The 18,150-nt window shown below is 47.4% G+C and overlaps 2 protein-coding genes across 2 annotated transcripts in view; one reads left to right on the forward strand and one right to left on the reverse strand.

Annotated features, from left to right (window-relative positions):
• LOC106852127 (gonadotropin-releasing hormone II receptor-like) overlaps positions 1-5,127 on the forward strand; it is a 44,019-nt gene extending 38,892 nt beyond the window's left edge. The window contains exon 5 of the transcript XR_015806586.1: positions 4,802-5,127. The gene's annotated coding sequence lies outside the window, so the exon portion shown is untranslated. The remainder of the gene's footprint in view (positions 1-4,801) is intronic.
• Positions 1,772-18,150, reverse strand: part of IGDCC3 (immunoglobulin superfamily DCC subclass member 3) — a 99,903-nt gene continuing 83,524 nt past the window's right edge. The window contains exons 8-14 of the mRNA XM_088172667.1: positions 14,829-15,076; positions 14,093-14,257; positions 9,201-9,389; positions 8,840-8,944; positions 7,703-7,841; positions 7,279-7,486; positions 1,772-7,192 (exon numbers count right to left, since the gene is read on the reverse strand). Coding sequence (XP_088028793.1) covers positions 7,028-7,192; positions 7,279-7,486; positions 7,703-7,841; positions 8,840-8,944; positions 9,201-9,389; positions 14,093-14,257; positions 14,829-15,076 — 1,219 coding nt within the window. The 3' untranslated portion in view covers positions 1,772-7,027. The remainder of the gene's footprint in view (positions 7,193-7,278; positions 7,487-7,702; positions 7,842-8,839; positions 8,945-9,200; positions 9,390-14,092; positions 14,258-14,828; positions 15,077-18,150) is intronic.

The following is an 18,150-nucleotide window of genomic DNA, read 5'->3' on the forward strand; positions in this document are numbered from 1 at the left end:
GTTGGTAATTTTGTATGAAATTAGGAGACTTTTAATTTAGCCAAGGCAGCGAGCACTGGTGGGGTCTGAAGGTGCTGGGAATAACAGGGCTGGAGATGAGATCTGAGAATTAAATCCCCCCTGGAGCAGTGGGGTTGGGGTGCTCATCCTGGGTTTTGGGGGACCTCACACTGAGAGAGAGCAGAGCCTTTCCAAGCCACCTGCACCTGCTGATGAAGATGTTCCAGCTCTTGATTTTTAAGATGATTTTTGGAGACTTAGGCCATAGCTGTAAAGGTTTTACAGCAGCTGTGCTGGAATCAAACGTGCTCTGTAAAAGTGTCAGCAAATGAAGCGGTGATGCCCGAGTGGTATTAACGCCAAAATGACCTTTCCGATAGTTAGGGGCTTTATGGGATATTATAAATTCTCCCTGTGTTGGCAGGGTTATAACTAGGACATTAGCAGTAACATCTTCTCCAGCAAAATCTGAGGCAGGAACGCAGTGTTTAGAGCTGAAAACACCCAACTTAATTTTTTTTAGTGTTTCTATAGCTGAAGAGTTGAGACGTTTCCAGCATAAATTTGAGTGCATGTGGTCAAAAGGAGATTGCTTCTATTAAAGACCAGTTTTGAGCACTCAAGTAGGTTTTTTGAGAGCTCTTAAAATTTCCAACAGCCCAAAATCAAAGTGATTTAAACGTATTGCTGGGGGTTTTTTATTTCCTTAGTTTCTAAGACTTCAGATTAATATTGTCAAACCTTTTTTTTATTGCCGTGAAGGCAGGGAAAGTCCTTTTTAATGAAAGCCACAAGCTCTATACAATACCTTGACTCTGCAGCTGCTATCTGCAGTACCAGATTTCACTGAACTTACATGAAAATCCCCCGAGTGAGCCCACTCTGATCTTTTTTTCACCTCTTGCGTTGCCACTGGGAAATAAAATCAGTTTTTATGCTGGTATTTATTATGAAGTATATATTTAGACAATCCATGCTGCAATTTAGCAGTTCTGAGAGCTTCAGGGAGTTGTTTGAAGCGACTTTTCACTCACCTGCTTTTTGAAACCCTTTAGAAAGGGCTGCTGGGCTCAATCTCGTTCATTTATTCCCCACAGCCTCTACTTTGCCTGTCCTTTGGCATCGAGGGCAGCAGCTGCTGCAGCAGCACATGGGACAGTGGCAGGAGGGTGGCTCATGCTTCACAGCCCATTTTGGGGCAAGGATTCACCTTAGAATCCCAGAATGGTTTGGATTAGAAGGGATGTCAACAATCGTTCTGTTCCCACCCCCTGCCACGGGCAGGGACACCTTCCACTATCCCAGGGTGCTCCAAGCCCCATCCAACCTGGCCTTGGACACTTCCAGGGATCCAGGGGCAGCCACAGCTTCTCTTGGAAACTGTGCCAGGGCCTCCCCACCCTCACTGGTGCTGGCCCGTTAGTGCTGCAGGCAGCAGGAAAAGCAGCTGCAGCAATAGCTGAGCAAGAGCCAAGATTAATTGGAAATTGATTTGCACTTCTAAGCACAGGTGTCACGCTGTGACCCTGGAGGTCTCATCTCACCCAGCTCCCAAAGAACCCCCATGCTCCAGCAGGACTCTGCTGATGGCTTGGCTAGAATTTTATGAGCAAAGCATCAAAATAAAAACCCTTCAGCCCTTAAATGCTGAATTTTGGAAGTTGCTCTTTGAGAGGAGCCAAATTCATCACCATCCACTTGAAGTGGTGATGCCCCAAGTTACCCTGAATCCTCACAGCCCTGCATGTGAAAAGAAAAGCTCCACACAGGCTCATTTATTCTAGTTTTATTTTTCTTGTACAAGTAGCCACAGGCTAAAATCTAAACAGAGCAAACTACAAAAAACCTGGGTTTTATTTTATTATTATTTTTTAATACAGAGCTAACAATCATGGGATCAGTGGGATTTCAATATCAAGACAGTTCAAAGTAAGAAAGGTAGAAAATAAACAGTAGAAAAGTGCTTTGCAATTATGTTTTTAGTATTACTCCTAACAGTTGATTCCCAAAAAGGACTGGGACAAAGGTTTAGCATTGGTTTTATGTCTTTCTTACAAACATAAAGATATTGCAAGTTTAAATGATGGAAATAGGATCAAAGTACAAATCCCTCTTTGCTTTTTGAGTCAGACCCTGATCCAAAGCCCCATGAAATCAGGCTTGTCCCCGACTTGCTGGGCTTTGCACCAGCCCCGTCCCTTCTTCCCTCCTGATGCCCAAGCCCAGGTTCTGCCCTTGGAGTGAACCTGGAACCATTTCCCTGATTCCCAGTGTTCCATGGGGTTTCAGTGCCATGCCCTGTGCCAGCAGTGCTTTCAGCTGGGGGTGCTGGTGCTTCACTCGTCCCCATCTCCCCGCCCACTGCTCCAGCCCAGGCACCTTCCTTCTCCTTTCCCTTTTTTTAATTTGGCGGGTGAGGGAAATGAACGAGCCGGTATCAAGTTGCTCGATGGGATCTGTAACCTGCCTGCTCCGGCGCGCACGGGGAGGGATACATTTCCACACGCTGTTTGCACAGATGAAGTGAGGAACTCCCCCGTTTGTTTTCATAAGCTTTTAATTTCCTTTTTTTAAACCAATTTTCCCAGAATTAAGTGCTGTCAGAAAGGGCTCGGACACTGCACTGATCCCCCCTGAAATGCCATGGGATGGTTATCCCAGAGGAACACCCCCACAGGTAGAAAAACTCTTCCCTTCACTATCCAGAGGCAACAACACTTTGTAGCTTCTCTCCTCTTTTATTGCCAACTTAAAACCTACAGTCCCTTGGTATAATTTTGGGTGGAAGCTTTAAAATTCCCAAACTGGTCCAGCACTTAAATATATCAGCACCTTTACAAAACAAGGAAGAAGAAAGATAATGGTAGACAAATAAATACCTGAATCCAACAGTGTGAGAATACCCTGTCACAGCATAAAACTATTCCCTGTTCAACTAAAGATAATGTGGGTACTATCCCTGAGGAAGCAGCCATCTCTGGTTAACTTGAGATCTCCAAGAATAGCTTGTGCCCATTATGGGTTACCAAAAATTAAAATTAAAAAAAAAATAAAAAAATCAGCTTTTAGATATTAATTCCTTCCTATAATTTCATCTCACCACAGCCAGAAAATAAGAGGTTTTTTGGGATCAGCTGAGAAAAGGCAACAGGTTGAATTAGTGTCATTATTTGAAAAATACTACAGGATGAGATTCCTACTCCAAACATGGGCGGTTTCCAGCGGTTTGCGCTGGATCCAACACTTGCCCATCATCCAGTGGTTTTTTTCTCTGGGTAGAACTGATTCCTCCCATCAGGAAATGTGGGGGGAAAGAAAATGAATAAAAAACCTGTCAAGCTGTTCCTTAAATGTTGTGGTGTGTAAAGGAGTGTGAAGGGAGTGCTGCTCTTGGCTGGCAGGTGGGTGCTGCCAGTGAAAGGCGCCGGGAACCACCCTGGGACTGTCTGGCTGCCTCAGCCTCTGGTCTGGGGATGCCTCGACCCCTTTCCTGTGGCACAGCCCCACATCTGCAACACATGGGGACCTGCTGTCCCATATCCACCCAAATACAATGTGTCTACCCGAGTACAACTTGTCTACTTGAGTATAATTGTGCCCCAAACACAGAATAAAATTCCATCAGTTTCCTTCAAAACCAGGACAGAAGTTTGGATGAACGAAGGACAGACTGTCCCCCACACTGAAACCAAACACATCACTTTTTAAATTCTTTTTTCCTTCTCATTTCACAGATTAAGGGCCAGACATACTCTAGGTAATGTTTTCCCAAGTTTTGGGTTTGGATAGCTTTTCTTCCAGCCCTGTTGAAGCACTGCAGTACAGCGAGTGAGGCTGTTACATGTTGCTTTTCCAGCTTAACAGCAGCTAGAGAGACAAAGCCAATATGTAATTTTGAGTGGTTTTTTTTGTGCAGTTTGGTGGACTTAGATAATTTAGGGAAAACCATGGATCCTCATGGATCACCAGACTTCAGCCTCATCCCTTCAAGGACTGAGCTGCCACAACTGTCTGTGTTAGGTCCCAATGGTACAAATTGACAAGAGCGGAAAAGAAACCCCAAAAAAGAGGAAAAGCTAAACATCTAAAAAATAGTCTTTAAAGATTTACATCCATCTTCAACCATCTCAAACCAACGCAGAATCTGCATTAGTTTAAGCCACCATGTTTCTGCATAATTAAAAAACAACAAAAGAAAAACTCTACTCTTGACATACTATTGTATTCCAACTAGTCAAATGGCACAGCATTTCCCTTTAATAAAAGGAAGTAGTGACAAATACTTGTTACTATTACAATATCACAATAATATGATATTAAATTAATAGCATGTTCACAGCTCCAGGAAGTCTGAGCTGAACACTACTCTAGGTTCTGTGTTCACTTTGGCAACAGTACTTATTCAATGTGAACGGCGGCGTTACACACACAAATAAAAGAAACAATAAAAAGAAAAACTGGGCTGGAGTGGGAGTGGGATGGCAGGAGAGGATCGGGTTGTCTTTGATATGAGGTTATAACTCGAGCTGTTTGGTGTCTTCTCCTCCTTCTTGCCTTCCCCTAACCCTGGCATCCTCTGGCTCCTGCAATGGGGTGGGCTGTGCTATTGGTCTCACATAGCACTGTCCCCCCACAGTCCCTTCCCAGGCTGTCTCCAGGTCCAGCATCACAGGTGTGAGCAGGGATCATTTGACAGCCCATGTAGCCTCTTTGGTGGGGGGGGATAGGCTGTTTAGGGGTGGGGGTGTTAATGCCAAAATTTAACCCTTTGCATCCTTTCTGTTCTGCATGATGTCTACAGGAGGAGGAATTTTAATGGAAGAGGGTTAGGAACACCGAGCCTGAACAGCTCCTTGCTCTTGAGGTTGGTGCCACTACATCTGCTTGGACCAAGCTGGGTGAGGTGACGTGGAAGGACAGAGTCCTGCTCCCAGGTAACCCTGCCCAGCACCAGAACTCAGCTCAGGGAAGAGGCATTTGCTCAGCCTCCTGTATATTGTACTATTTACACAGCCATTGGTTGCATCCCATTGCCAGCTGGGCAGGTGATGGGGGTGTTTTGACACTAGGGACTCTCCCACTGGTACCATTTAAAAAAATACAATTAATACTTTTTTAAAACTTAAACTCATTTCCTTTCCTGATTCCTTTCACTGTCCTTGCAAATACAGCAACGTTTGATTTACCACCACCTACACGAAGAGATCAAACCTTCACATTTGCCTGGATTTAACCACCTCACACAGCAGGGAAAGGGCTGTCCTCTGGCACCAGCTGGCACCTGTCCCCCGTGGGTGCCCCCATCTCACCCATGGACAATGCTGGTCACACACTGACTCAAGGCTGCACCATGCAACCCAACCTCCACAGTGTCAGGTTGGTGGTTGATCTCTGGAGGGGACAAACCCTCTCTTTGGTGTCAGGAGCTCCTCTGCCCACCCTGGGCATGGGGAAGGGGCAGCTCTGGCAGCCCCCAGCATCCTCCCTGCCTTGTCCCTCCCAGGGAACTGAGCCTTTTTTGGCTCCACTCATCCTTTGGACGTTCTCCTGTGGCTGGAAAGGCGCTGGAGGAGCTGGGGGCAGCTCAGTAGCATCTCAAGGGATTCTGGAAGTGCTCTATTGGGGTTTCCCCATGGGTGCTCCTCATAGTAGGGTGAGCTTTGGGATAAGACAGTGATGTCCAGGTTCCCATCTCCCAAGGGTGTGTTGTGCTGCTCATGCTGGCACATGCCATAGATGGTCCTGCTGGGAATCAGCCTTGGGGAGCAGCACACTGATGGGGCAGAAGGGTGCCCTAGCCCCAGCACTGGCATCTGAGCACCCCATCCCTTCAAACCCAGGATGGACCAGTGCCCAAATCAGCCCTGGAAAGGCCGTGGTGCTGAGGAGCCACAGGGCATCGCACTGCTTGTCCGTGACAGCCCCAACAATCTTTAAAGTAAAAAACCACAACACGAATCTCCGCCACACAAAATCACACCAGAGGCCCCAAAAGTAAAGCTCATAACATCAGTGAAGCATCACACTTCATGTGGGGCTGGGTGGGAGAGGCAGGAAATGGGGGAGAGGGAGGACAACACACACACACACACACACACACACACACACACACACACACACACACACACGAGTTTCTCTCATGCTTGAGGTAGAACATTGCTTTCAAAGGTTTGGAAGTGCTTTACATGGGAACGACGACAAGGAAGCCACCAAGGTGGCGGGTACAGAGCGTGACTGCTGAGGTAGGACCATGCTTGTACTGACCAAGTGCTACACTACTTGTTTGTTTGAACACGAAGGAAGACGCAGGTATTTCTGCTTCCCAGAAGACATTCATTCCGGTTGAGGTAGGTTCTGAGTTCACTTGGGTTGTCTGTCCAAGTCTTTCAGTAGCCCTCAGGCATCCTTTGACACACACACACTCTTTTTTTTTTTTTCCTTTTTCTTTTCATATTATTTAGAGTCAATCAGCAAAAAAAGTATCCTGAGAAATAGCAAAAGTGTACAAAATCATCAAATCCACAGAGAAACAGCCTTCCTGGGCCTCAATTTTTGGAGTCAAGTTAGAAGGATTTTTCCAAATCCAGTCTTCTGGAAATAAAAAATAGATCCAAAAAGTAGTCCTAAAGCTGCTGATCAGGAAAAGGTCTGGGATGCCAAAAGATGGGGGCTCCACCATATCCCCAGTCTGTCAGAGACTGGAGAGTTTGCCAAACTCTGCCAAGGAGTCTCTTACGTAGCAGCTGTGGGGAAAATCCATTGTGACCAGTCTCCAGAGAGCCGTCATAGGAAGAAACACATTGAGAGGCTCGAGAGAGGTCAGAAAGATAAACTTCACAGAGTTTCCAAAAGGCTGTATACATATATATATATTTATATATATATATAAAAATAAAGCAAAACAAAAAAATAACAATCAGACCGTAGAAATCTTCAATTGACCTGAGATTGACAACTCGTAAAGACATCACCAGCCGTGGGTTTGGTTTCTGGTAACTCCTACAAGAGGCTTCGAGTCTTGGCAGTTTTATCCTTCATTGGCAGGACCGTGGTCGGGAGCCGGAGCAGCAGCACTGCTGCCATGGGGGTTTTTTGGGAGGGGATCTGGCTGCTCCTCAATGATACTGAACTCATCCAGAGGGAGTGTGGAGATCTGGGTTTCATCGTGGGGGGCTGACAGGCTGTGAGCCGACTGGGGAGAGAGAGAAGGGGACAATGCAGTGACAGCGACGGCTCCCCAGTGCACAGCCAGGTGTGCTCCCATCCTGCTGGACTTACCGTTATTCCCGTCTCCTGCTGCTCCTGGCACGGTGATGCTGGGAATAACCTCTCCAGCTCGTTCATATCCAACTGCTTTCCATTCAAGTCACGGTCATCCCTGTCCCTACGAGTGGCCCCGTTCAGGACAAGGCCCGTGGCACTCCGCTGGCTCCGGGGGATCTGAGGAGTTGACAGCTGCTCCTGCACATTTTTGCACATCAGTAACCTGAAAAATAAAGAGACAGAGCCTGAGAATGAGAAAGGTGGTTCATCCTATTCCTTCCCCCAAGCTGGCATCTGCCTTATCCCTGTGCTACATTTCTTCATCCTTCAATCCATTCTATAACGTCTAACATTGCACTGGGGATGTGAGACTCAGGTGAGCACACCCACAATACCTAGGACCACCACCCCTTGTGAGCTGTGGCATGAGCATCCCTACCTTCCTCGGTACCCAAACATAAGGAAGAGGATGCAGAATATGATGCATGTGACACCAATGTGGATCCCGATGATGATGCCAGTCGTGGAGGTTTTATTGTTCTGCTCATCCTTCATGCAGTCACAGGGAGGATTCAGCACTGCCAGGAAAAGGACGAGAGGTCAGTGGTGCTACTCTTCTATTGCTCCTCTGGCTTTTGGGGAGCCCAGAGCCAGTCAGAGCCTTGGGCAGTGCTGGGAGCTGTGTACAGGAAGAGAAGAACTGTGTAGGAAGCAGGGGTTCACTGTCTGCCTATGCATCTCCCTTGGTCCCAGCACCCTGGGAAGGGAGACACAGCAAGCACAGGACTGGAATGTCTGTAGTAAGCCAGCCCCATTAGCTGGCTACTGCCATTATACACAATTAATGAGAAAAACCCGCTCTGATGTTAATTTTTGCAATACGGCATTCTAAAGTGGGAGTTAAGAGGCAGCCACCACACCAGAGCAGGCTGAAACCTGATGGAGTAGACAGATGCCAAGGAGATTAGTATTTACTCCAGCACAGACAGAAGAGTAATAACTATCTCTTGAAGATATTCCCACTGGAGGCTTAAGGCTTCCAAGAGCAGCAGGATGTTTTTTACACATAGATGAATATGAAAGGTGTGATCAGTTAAGAGATTCCCTCTAGAGGTTTCTCCTTTGCTGCCATGTAATGCAGGGCTCACGCTCTGCAGCCATTTCCCTTTCCAAAGCCACATGTCCTCCCTTTGACCAGTGAAGGCCAAAATATCCAGAAGAGCTCCAGGAGAGCAGGATGCTCAGTGCACCACATCTCACCTGAGGACGGCAGCTGGTACCTTATGCATGGGGGGTTGTTCATGTTCATAGGCTCACCTCTGTCTCAAGCTTAGGGGACAAACCTGGCATGTGCAAAACATTTGGTTTGTCTTCTCTCCATTGGTAAAAAAGCCATCCAAGTGCTCTCAGCCCTGCAGAGTTTTGCCTCAGCATTATTTGTAATGCTGAAAATAAATGAGTGGCTGAAGGTGAGATGAGGGTAATGCCACAGGAGGCACACAGGATACATTTTGCCTCACCACCTTCCTGTAGAGCTGTTCCCCAAACCAGCACCAAGACCCAGGTCCCATCTCACCTGTCCTCTCCACAGTTTCTCTCAGGGACACGAAGCGGACAGTGGAGTTTCCATCCCCGTGCTGGTTGTAGGCGAGGAGCTTCACCTCATACACCACCGACGCATCTGCCCAGGGGGACACAAGAGGGACAGTTCAGGTGTAACCATGAGCCTTATCTCCCCCAGTGATGCTTATCTGGGAAAAGAACATCTTACCAAGTACACACAAGATGCTGCAAACAAGTACCTGTTGCTGGGAATGCACCCACAAAACCTGGGGGAGAGCTGCAGCATTTAGGGGTTGGGCTATACATTCGAGTTCTCTCCTGCTATTCATGACAGGATGGGGAGGGGACATGGATCTAGGTGTCACCATACTTACCCAGGTGGGTAATGTTGTAGGCTGTGACGTTGCTGGCCAGGAGCACTGGACCTGTGTACTGGGAGAGGTGAACTTTGCGGTAATACAGCTTGAAGCCTTCGTGCTGGCCCAGTTTGATGGAGGGCTCCCACGTCGCCTGCACGGTGGTGCTGTTAATGACTTTAATAAAGAGGGATGGCATGGCTGGGACTGAAACAGAGAGAGAAAGACAGTGGGTTGCATGTGCTTTTTCAGTCTGCGTGATGAGAAATTCCCCAGCAGCCTTTCCCTGCATGCAGGTCACTGCACCAAAGAATGTGCCAGCTGAGACTGAGAAAAATCTGAGCAGACCAGAATCTGGTTTAAGAGCTTTGAACTTCTTCAGGGAGCTGCAGGAGTTTGCAAGGCTTCCCTCTGCTCAGATGAGCAAGCAGAAGCTACTTTTACACTGTGGCTGCAATTTGATGCTCAGTCTGGCCGGGTCAGGGCAGGAATGCAGCAAATTTGGCAATGTGTTCTCAAATTCCAATTTTTTGCCCTCACCCTGAGGCACAGACCTTTCAGAGTGATTAATCCCCCTGGGAGGAAGGAACCAGAAGGGATGGAGCTGGAGACATCTGTCTTAAAAGTGTGCTGGGTACCTGCACTGGCTTGCAGGGGGCTTGCTCTCCACATCAGCTTTAGGAGAGAGATTTGTGACTCTGCTGGGGACTCAGGAGAGAACTAGGGCATCTTCATCAACAGCCCTAAACAGCTGAGTAGCCCAAGATCCCTGCACAGCTCTGACTGGCGTGTTTTGGGAGGCAGGCACTTACCTGGCCTGAGGGGCACACAGAAGGTTAGCTGGGAAGATGACCCTGCTGCTGATTGAAAGTCCACCAGGAACATGCTCCAGTTAATGCCCCACAACCCTGCCCTTATTCTCGGGGTGTGCTGCAGAGGGAGTCACACCATTCCTTCTCCAGATCCCCAAAAATCTGCCTTGCCCCATTGGTTTTGCTTAAGAGGCAAAGCTCTGCAAATTAAAGCCAATTTCTTGTGATACCTGGGTTTTCCAAAGCTGATTCTGCCCCAAGCCCAGCCTCGTGCCCTGGGCAGCACTGGGGCACACAGTCCATGTTTCCCCCTCCCTCCATCCCTCCCCTTCTCCTACACTGATCACACCAATACCAGATGTGTCTCAGCAGGCCATTTCACTGTGTTTGTTCTCCTCATTTCGACAAAACACCCCCAGGCTAAACTCTCCCATCATTTCCCCAGCCTTTGGCACCATCCAAAAGGTGCAAAGCATGAGGTGCTGCAGGCTCTGCCCTGCCCAGGGCTCTGCTCCAGCACCAGCACCAGGGAGAAGAGTTTTTGGGTACTAGGCACTAAGCTCAGCTCACCCCACAGCAAAATCATCCAGCAGAACAGCTCTACTTCTCCAGCATCCTCCAGGCTTTGAGGTAGAGCTATTTTTCCAATCCCACATGATTATAAACTCAGCAGTTCCCACGTATAAGGCTTGCATTGGACCAAAGCTGCTCTCTGGCTTGTTTCTCCCCAAAGGGTCTCTGAGGATGAGCAGTGCAAACCCAGCCTTTGGCAGAGTTCAGCACAACCATTAGTGAGCAATGGGGAAAAGCAGATGAAACGTGGTCATGTCAGTTTAAGACTGATGAGAGCTAAAAGGGGCATTTCCTCAATTTAACAGTAGAACTGCACAGCACAACTGTTTGCCGTTTCCTGGGCACTGAGAGCTCAAGCTTTCCCACGAGCAGATTTAGAGGAAGGATGGATGCCTCCCCAGCTGAGCAGGAGGGTCTGGGCAATCCTGTCTCTTCCCAAAGTGATGCCCTCCTTCAGGCTGCAGGGGCTTTGCTCTGAATAAGCCTGTGGAGATGAACAAGTCCCTGCTGAGTGCTGCACATCTCCACATGGATTCAGGAGGAAAGACCCAGTGTTCTGGGTCACATTAATGAGATCTTATCTTGCCTGAGTGCTGCCAATGGGAAAAAAATGGGCTGAAGTATTCCTTCTTGATAGGATTTATTCTGATGTGCATTTCATTGCTGGGAAGGCTGAACTTAATTCCTGGGTGCAAAACACAGAGTAAATTCTATTTATATCAGAATGTGCCATTCCTCTCAAGGCTGCGTATTTTTGCAATCCAATTAAATACTCCTTTTTTCTTATTCTCCCAATTCCCTCCAGGGCAAAATCCCCGCTCTGAGAAGTTGGACCCTTGCTTAAAGCATCACTTTTTCAGCCACGGGTGAAAACACCACAGAAAGGGAAATTATCACATTATCCCATGGACAAAGAAACACTGATGTGGGCCATCCTGATTTGTGAAGAGTTGGCTTTATTTTATGGTTGCAGAGCCTTACATTTAACAAAAACCACAAGAATATCTCTCCTACAAAATATGGAATATATCATATTTATTCAAACTTTGAGTATATATATATATATGTATGTAATACTGATTATAGGTATATGCACTCGCAGAATGCACGTGCTGTTTATAATGTGATTACACAAATAAGTGTATACAATGGAATCTATCTGTCTGTGTGTAAATATATGTACACACACCAGCAGATAGGTGCTTCACAGAAGTATATATTAGACATAATATGGAGCTAATATAAGTGAGGCAGCTCCCTCATGCTAAGGGCTGGGATACTTGTTTTCCTCTTCCGTGCTGTTTGGAATTTTCCCCAGGTCATTTCAACTTTCTTCTTGAAGGCGTCTTTAGCCGAAGATGACTAAAGGAACAGTCTTCATCCTAGAGAAATGTCAAAAAGTCCTGGAGAAAACCCTAAAAAGCATTAAAAGACAAGAACAAGGAGTGTGTGCTGCTTAATGAAGCAGAGAGCGTTTGAGATTTAAAATACCATGGCATTTGTGAAATGGCGTAAAGGAGAACAACAGGGAGGAGGCAGGAGGGCCTTCCCAGAGAGTGAGGTTTATGGAGGAGGACAAGGTTCACTCAAGTCCCTTCTTTTACAGTACCTTCCCTTCTACTTTCCATCCAAAATCAGCACTGGCACAAGGAAGGAGCATCGTGTCTCTAGAAAGCATCAGAGGTTTCAGCCAAGCACACTCTCAGCGTATTGCCAGCCCTGAGAAGCTGATGGCCCCGAGCCAAAAGTAACCCTGCTCCTCTGTCTTCTGAGGAGTATTTCATATTCCTGCTCCAAACAATACCAGCATAACATGGGCACTCAGACCAGTCCCCAGCTGGCAGCATCTCTGCTGCCCTGGCTCCACTGAACTGTCCCTGGCTGCCAGATATGGCATCTTGGAAAATCCATCCTTTTCTGAGGCTGTTAGCACAGATCCAGCAGCTCCCCAGGCTCAGGGGGGACACAGCTCTGTGCATGTTGGGAGGACACAGGGTGAAATGGTTTGACCATGAGAAGAGATAAATCTGCAGTGAAACCTGAATTTGGTGACAAAAGCCACCAGGTCCTGGCTCTCTGACCACTCTCTCCTCTGTGAGCAGAAGGCAACAGGCACGAAGTGAAGCAAAGCAAACAAATGAAGCTAGAACTGGGGCTTTAAAATCCCTTTTTACCTTTCTACAAGGCAAACACAGGCTGGGGTTGAGTGATCTGAACCAAGCCAGCTTGTCCATCCAGGACAGGGAGCTGATTCCTGAAGCTTCGTTACACAGGACAAGCCTTTTTTAAAGGATAGCAGGACAGATATACCTTAAAACTTCAGAGAGCCAGGAAATTTATGATCCCATTACCAGATACCTAACTATTCCTGTCATGATTTAAGGTAATAATGACAAAAAGTTCTCTCTCACTTGACCTGGACTGCTGCAGAGTCACCAAGCTCTATAGAGCATGGCTGGCTTGTAGCTCCTGGGGCTGAACTCAGAGCTTTGGGTCAAGGAGTTTCAAGCTTTGCCTTAGCTCATCCTTCTGTCTCTAAATTGGAAGGAAAAACAAACTCTTAGGGTGGCTGATTCCCTGCAGAGTACCAAGGAAAATAAACTTGCAGACCAACAACCCAGTGGGCAAGGATTTACTGGTGTTTTTGCTTAAATTCTGTAATAAATATCTGCAAGGGCTGAGAACAGAATAAGAACTGGATCCTCCACCTGGAAGTCAACACACTTCTATTTGATCCTAAATAATATCTTCACACCCAAGGCCCTCTCTGCTGGAAATTCATAATTACTGAATGTTCATAAGAATGATTCCTAAGAAATTAATCTCCATATCTGAGACTAGCTATGATTCAGAAATAGACGAGTCTCTAGGAAAACATTCTTCCAGTTCTGACTGACATATCACATGGGGGCTGTGGTTTCTACCTGGTACCTGTATGCAAGGGTCCTGTATTACAACACCCACTGTCTTACTGGGGAAGCTAACTGGTGGCCAAGTCAAGAAAAAAAAGCCTTAGAGATCACCCTAACTTCCCACTGAAACAAAAAGCTGCTCCTGGGCAGGGATTTGTAGGTCAGGACAGCTCAGCTCTCGTGCTATTTGCTCTGGATAGAGCAGAATATATAATAAAATCTTTAAAAGTGTGGCACTTATCAAGTAAGAGCTGTGAGTACCAGAGCTGCTGGAAGATGATGAGATGCTGCTTGAGCAGGAAGTCTGCATTTAGCAAGGAGTTTAGGAACAGCCCAGAGCAGCTGCAATGCACAAGGCCAGGCAGGTTTGCACTCACCCCCTGCTACAACTTCAGATGGGAGAGGCGATGCTGTGTTTAATCAGTCAACCCCCCTGCAACGATACAAGTGAGTTTTACACAATATCCCAGAGTACGAGGAGCAGCAGGAACAAGGAGCAGCAGCACCACAGGCTACAGTGGCTCTGCGGGGTGGTGTCGGGGTGAGCGGCGCTGCTGCTGCTACGCACAGCAGGCGTCAGCATCTGAGGGTCCCTGTGCAAAGCGTTCCTTACCTTCCCCCAGTGTGCTCACCACCGTCACTTCTGAGGCTTTGCTGGCACCCCGGGAGGTGTAAGCCTTTATATAAAAGCTGTAGCTGGTCGAGGGCTCCAGATCAGTCACCAGCTGCTGGAAGGTGCTCTTGCTAACAGCCTCCTGGTACTCCATCTCTACGGGATCTGAAATGCAAAGGGAGAGAGAACTGAGCAGTGTTAGGCTTTGCAAGAGGTAAAGAGAACAAATAGATGTTGCAAGCAGTCATTTTGGTCCCTGGGGTGAATATATACCTGCTCACACACATTTCTGCTTCCATTTCAAGGCCATTGAAATTGGTAATGTTGGGACAGGGCTTTGAGCAACCTGGTCTAGTGGAAGATGTTCCTGCCTGTGGCAGGGGTTGGAACTGGATGATCCTTCTTGGAACTGGGTGATCCTTAAGGCCCGTTCCAACCCAAACCATTCTATGATTCTCTGATTCTGTGATTCTGCATGCTTTGCCAGAGAGCTACGTGAGCAGCAAGATTTGACTATGCAGCTTCATCCTCCCCACCCTTTTGATATTTACAATGGTATATTTAGTATTTGCAGGTATTTACAGCCTCGTCTCTGCCCTTCAGAAACTGTGAGGAAACGGAAAACACTGATGGCATCAGGAACCACTACAGTGCAGACCTGGTTTTACCTAGTGGGCCGTGTTGCTAAATTATAGGAAGGCTGAAGGTGCTCTGGGCAGCGGGTGTAGCACCATACCTGCAGCTTTCCGGATGTGCAGCACATAGCCGATGATCTCCTTGGTGTTCTGCAGGGGCTTTTCCCAGGACACCTGGATGGTAGTTGCAGAGACAGTCTCTGCCCTGACACCCTGAGGAGGGCTGGGCAGCCCATCAGCCCACAGCACGGTGAGGCGGGCACTGGCCTGCGTGGAGCCTGCGCTGTTCTCGGCCAGGCACTGGTAGATGGCTTCGTCTGCCTGGTTGATCCCATAGATGGACAGAGTGCTGTGTGGGGACATGAAAGGGACAAGCATCACACTGACTGCCATGGTCCCCATGCTGGCTCCCATGGCAGGGCATCCCACGGCCTCTGTTTCCACAGAAAGCTTTCAGGAAGCTGGGAGCTGGTGCATTTGGGGAAGGAAGAGTCCAGGGGGTGGATGTGTCATTCCCTGGAACCCGTGACTGGGCAGATTATCTGTCTCAGCCTGCAGATACTGTGGTTCAAGTATAGCTAGATGTGGACACAGGGTGGGACAGGGACCACCAGGATCTTAAGGTGTGAATTTAGGAAGATCTCAGCCACACCACAGAGCTAGCTCTGTGGCAAGTGCATCCACACACTCAAAACAGCTTTAACTCCAGTACACACTAGTGAGACTCATCCAGGCACTGCACATGGTTGCTAAGCCAAGTCTAATCAAACACAGCCAGAAAGCCCTCTGGTGATGCTCTAATTGCATTATAGCACATTAGAGCTGTCTTAGGGTAATGCTGGGATTAGCTGATTTATCCAGCAGGGTTATAGCCTCAGCTTCTGCTTCTGCACTTCCAGAAACACCATCACCATGAGCCAAATGCCAAAACTTATGCGCAAGTCACAGGTTTTGTCTGCAGAACCTCTGTATTTTTTATGCTGGTGCATCCAGCCTGTTCTTCCGTATCAGGTTTAGATGCTGTTTTCACCATCTAAGAAAGGACAGGCACTGGTTACCCCCTGGAAAACATCCCTAAAGCAGGAGGAAAAGCCAGCCATGTACCAGCCTCCCAGATGAGCATATTCCTGAGCATGGTGCCCATCTCTGCACAGGGACAACCAGAGTCCTTGTGCATGTGGCCACATGAACTGGAGGCCTTTTCTGCACTGCAGAACCCTCCAGCAATGGCTGTGGACAACTGGAGCAAGTTCAGGACCAGCTCAAAGGTTGCACCACCCAACATCTTTTAAAAAACACCAGCAAATACTGACTCAGAAATAACTGGGTGCCACATTAGCTCTGTCTTGCCATTTGAACGTGCAAAGCAACTTTTCTTAATAACATCTGCTCACAAACAGGGACCCATCAATGAAAGCTCCACTCAAAGCCAAGCCAGGAACAACATGAGTCAATATGTGAATCCATCAGACACAAGGCCTCCTAAATAAATAAATACCAAGTATATATCCCTTGTAAGGCATGGAATGGTCACTGTCACCACTGGGTACAGCTCTGAGCTGGAGTTGGAAAGGCAGATTTGACACTGGAAATGCTTTTTATCCAACTCTGAGGCAGCAGCTCAGGTTATGATAAAATCTGCCTACAATGCCCTTGGTCCTGTTCTCACACACAGGACATCCTTAGGAAAACTTTAGAAGCTCTCATGAGCTTTTTCTTACTTTTCTGTAAGAAATTGCCCAAACCTAACCAAATCCACATCTACTACTTGCTTCTAAGGAGACACAAATTACTTCCTTCTAGTGAATTCTAGGTGGACCTGGAACTTGACTGCACATGAGTAAATCCCAAGCATCCCTGCTGATGCAGAGGGCACTTCATGGCTTTCTGGGAATCACAATCAAAGTTGCCTTTTATGTAAATGAAAAATGGAACATTGGAAGTGGAAATGATAAATAACCTGCCACTGCCTGCCAGTTTGTCAGAACAAATGCTTCTTCTAATTGCAGCAAAATATTGGTCTTCCTATATTAAAATTTATTATTACTGTTGATTTAACATTCCTATTTCTGCCTTGCAAATTATCAGGGGCCATGGTGAGTGAGCAAATGTTTAACAGTCATCTATTTATGTCCTGTGCCTTTGTTTCCTTGGAAACATTGTAAATGGAATATCAAATGTGATGGTTTCAGCTGATATGGTGATTTTCAAGAATCAGCCCTAAGCTCCTCTCATAGCCACGGGCTCAACGTATCTGATTAAATGGAAGGAGAAAGGCAGAGCTGGGAGAGGGCGCGGGGAGGAAGGACCCGATGTGTGGCTCAGCTGTGTCAACAAGGGCTGACTCCTGTGAGGACAGATGGCAGAAGGCAGGATTACGCCATCTGAGAGCTGCACTCCCAGCCCTGCACAAAGCAGATGTGTGGAAGGAGCAGCAGCACTTCCTTCTGCCCTGTCAATGCAGGGATTATTTCCATGTGGCTGCTGTGCATCTGGGCACCTAGAGAGGCAAGGCTGGGCTGGCACACAGGTCAAGAGCAGCCTTAAGCTTCCCAAGCACAAAGCAGATTTGGACCAAGGACTATTTAGGCTCTGCCACTTCCAGGTGCATTTACTTGCTTTGTTTAGAGAGAGGAAAAGGTGTGGAGGAAAGAAGAGGGGAACTAGGCTGAAAAGCAGTGTAAGAAGCCTGATGGCAGTGCTGTGATTCTGGGCCAAAGACTTCTCTCTCCTGGGAGGATTTGGGCATGAGCAAAATTATGTGGGACAGATGATGTGCAGGATGCCAGTGGTCCTGGAAGGATGGCACTTGGCCACTGGGACCTGGAGCTGAACAGAGTCTCTGTCAAGTCAAAAGAAATAAATACAGTATTTTCTGCAAAGTTGGCATGGCACGTAGCTGGAAACTTGCTTCAGGCTTCAGAAAGTTAATTTTCATTGAGATTTCCTTGGTTGTATTTGGATGTGCTGTGCAGTGAGAGACTCAGCCATCTGCTACCTGGAGCCCACGTTACCTAGAATGATACACAGGCAATGGGACACTAGAACAGCTGGAATTTGGCTATGAAAGCATGGAGAAGCTGGTGAACAGAATGCCCAGCATCTAAACACCAGCTCCATGAGAATTGCCTTCCAGCATGTGGAGGATGTGGTGCAGCAGGGCCAGTTCAGTCCCAGGTTTTGCTGCTTTTTGTCCTTTTTTTTTTTTTCTTAAGAAAGCTCAAACAAAAGGAAAATCTGTAGTTGCTGTGTGAGAAGGTGCAGAGCGTCTCTGTTCATCAACCATCTGAAATATGCAGTGTCCTTTTATTTCTTCCCGTCAACACGAAAAAAATCTGTCACTTTGGGACATCTGCTGCTGGAAAACTTTCCCGCGAGTGCCAGACTGGCAGCGCCGCAAGCACGTCAGACGAGGCGAGATGC

Source organism: Sturnus vulgaris, chromosome 13 (genome assembly GCF_052056855.1).
Source record: "Sturnus vulgaris isolate bStuVul1 chromosome 13, bStuVul1.hap1, whole genome shotgun sequence".
Taxonomy (NCBI): domain Eukaryota; kingdom Metazoa; phylum Chordata; class Aves; order Passeriformes; family Sturnidae; genus Sturnus; species Sturnus vulgaris.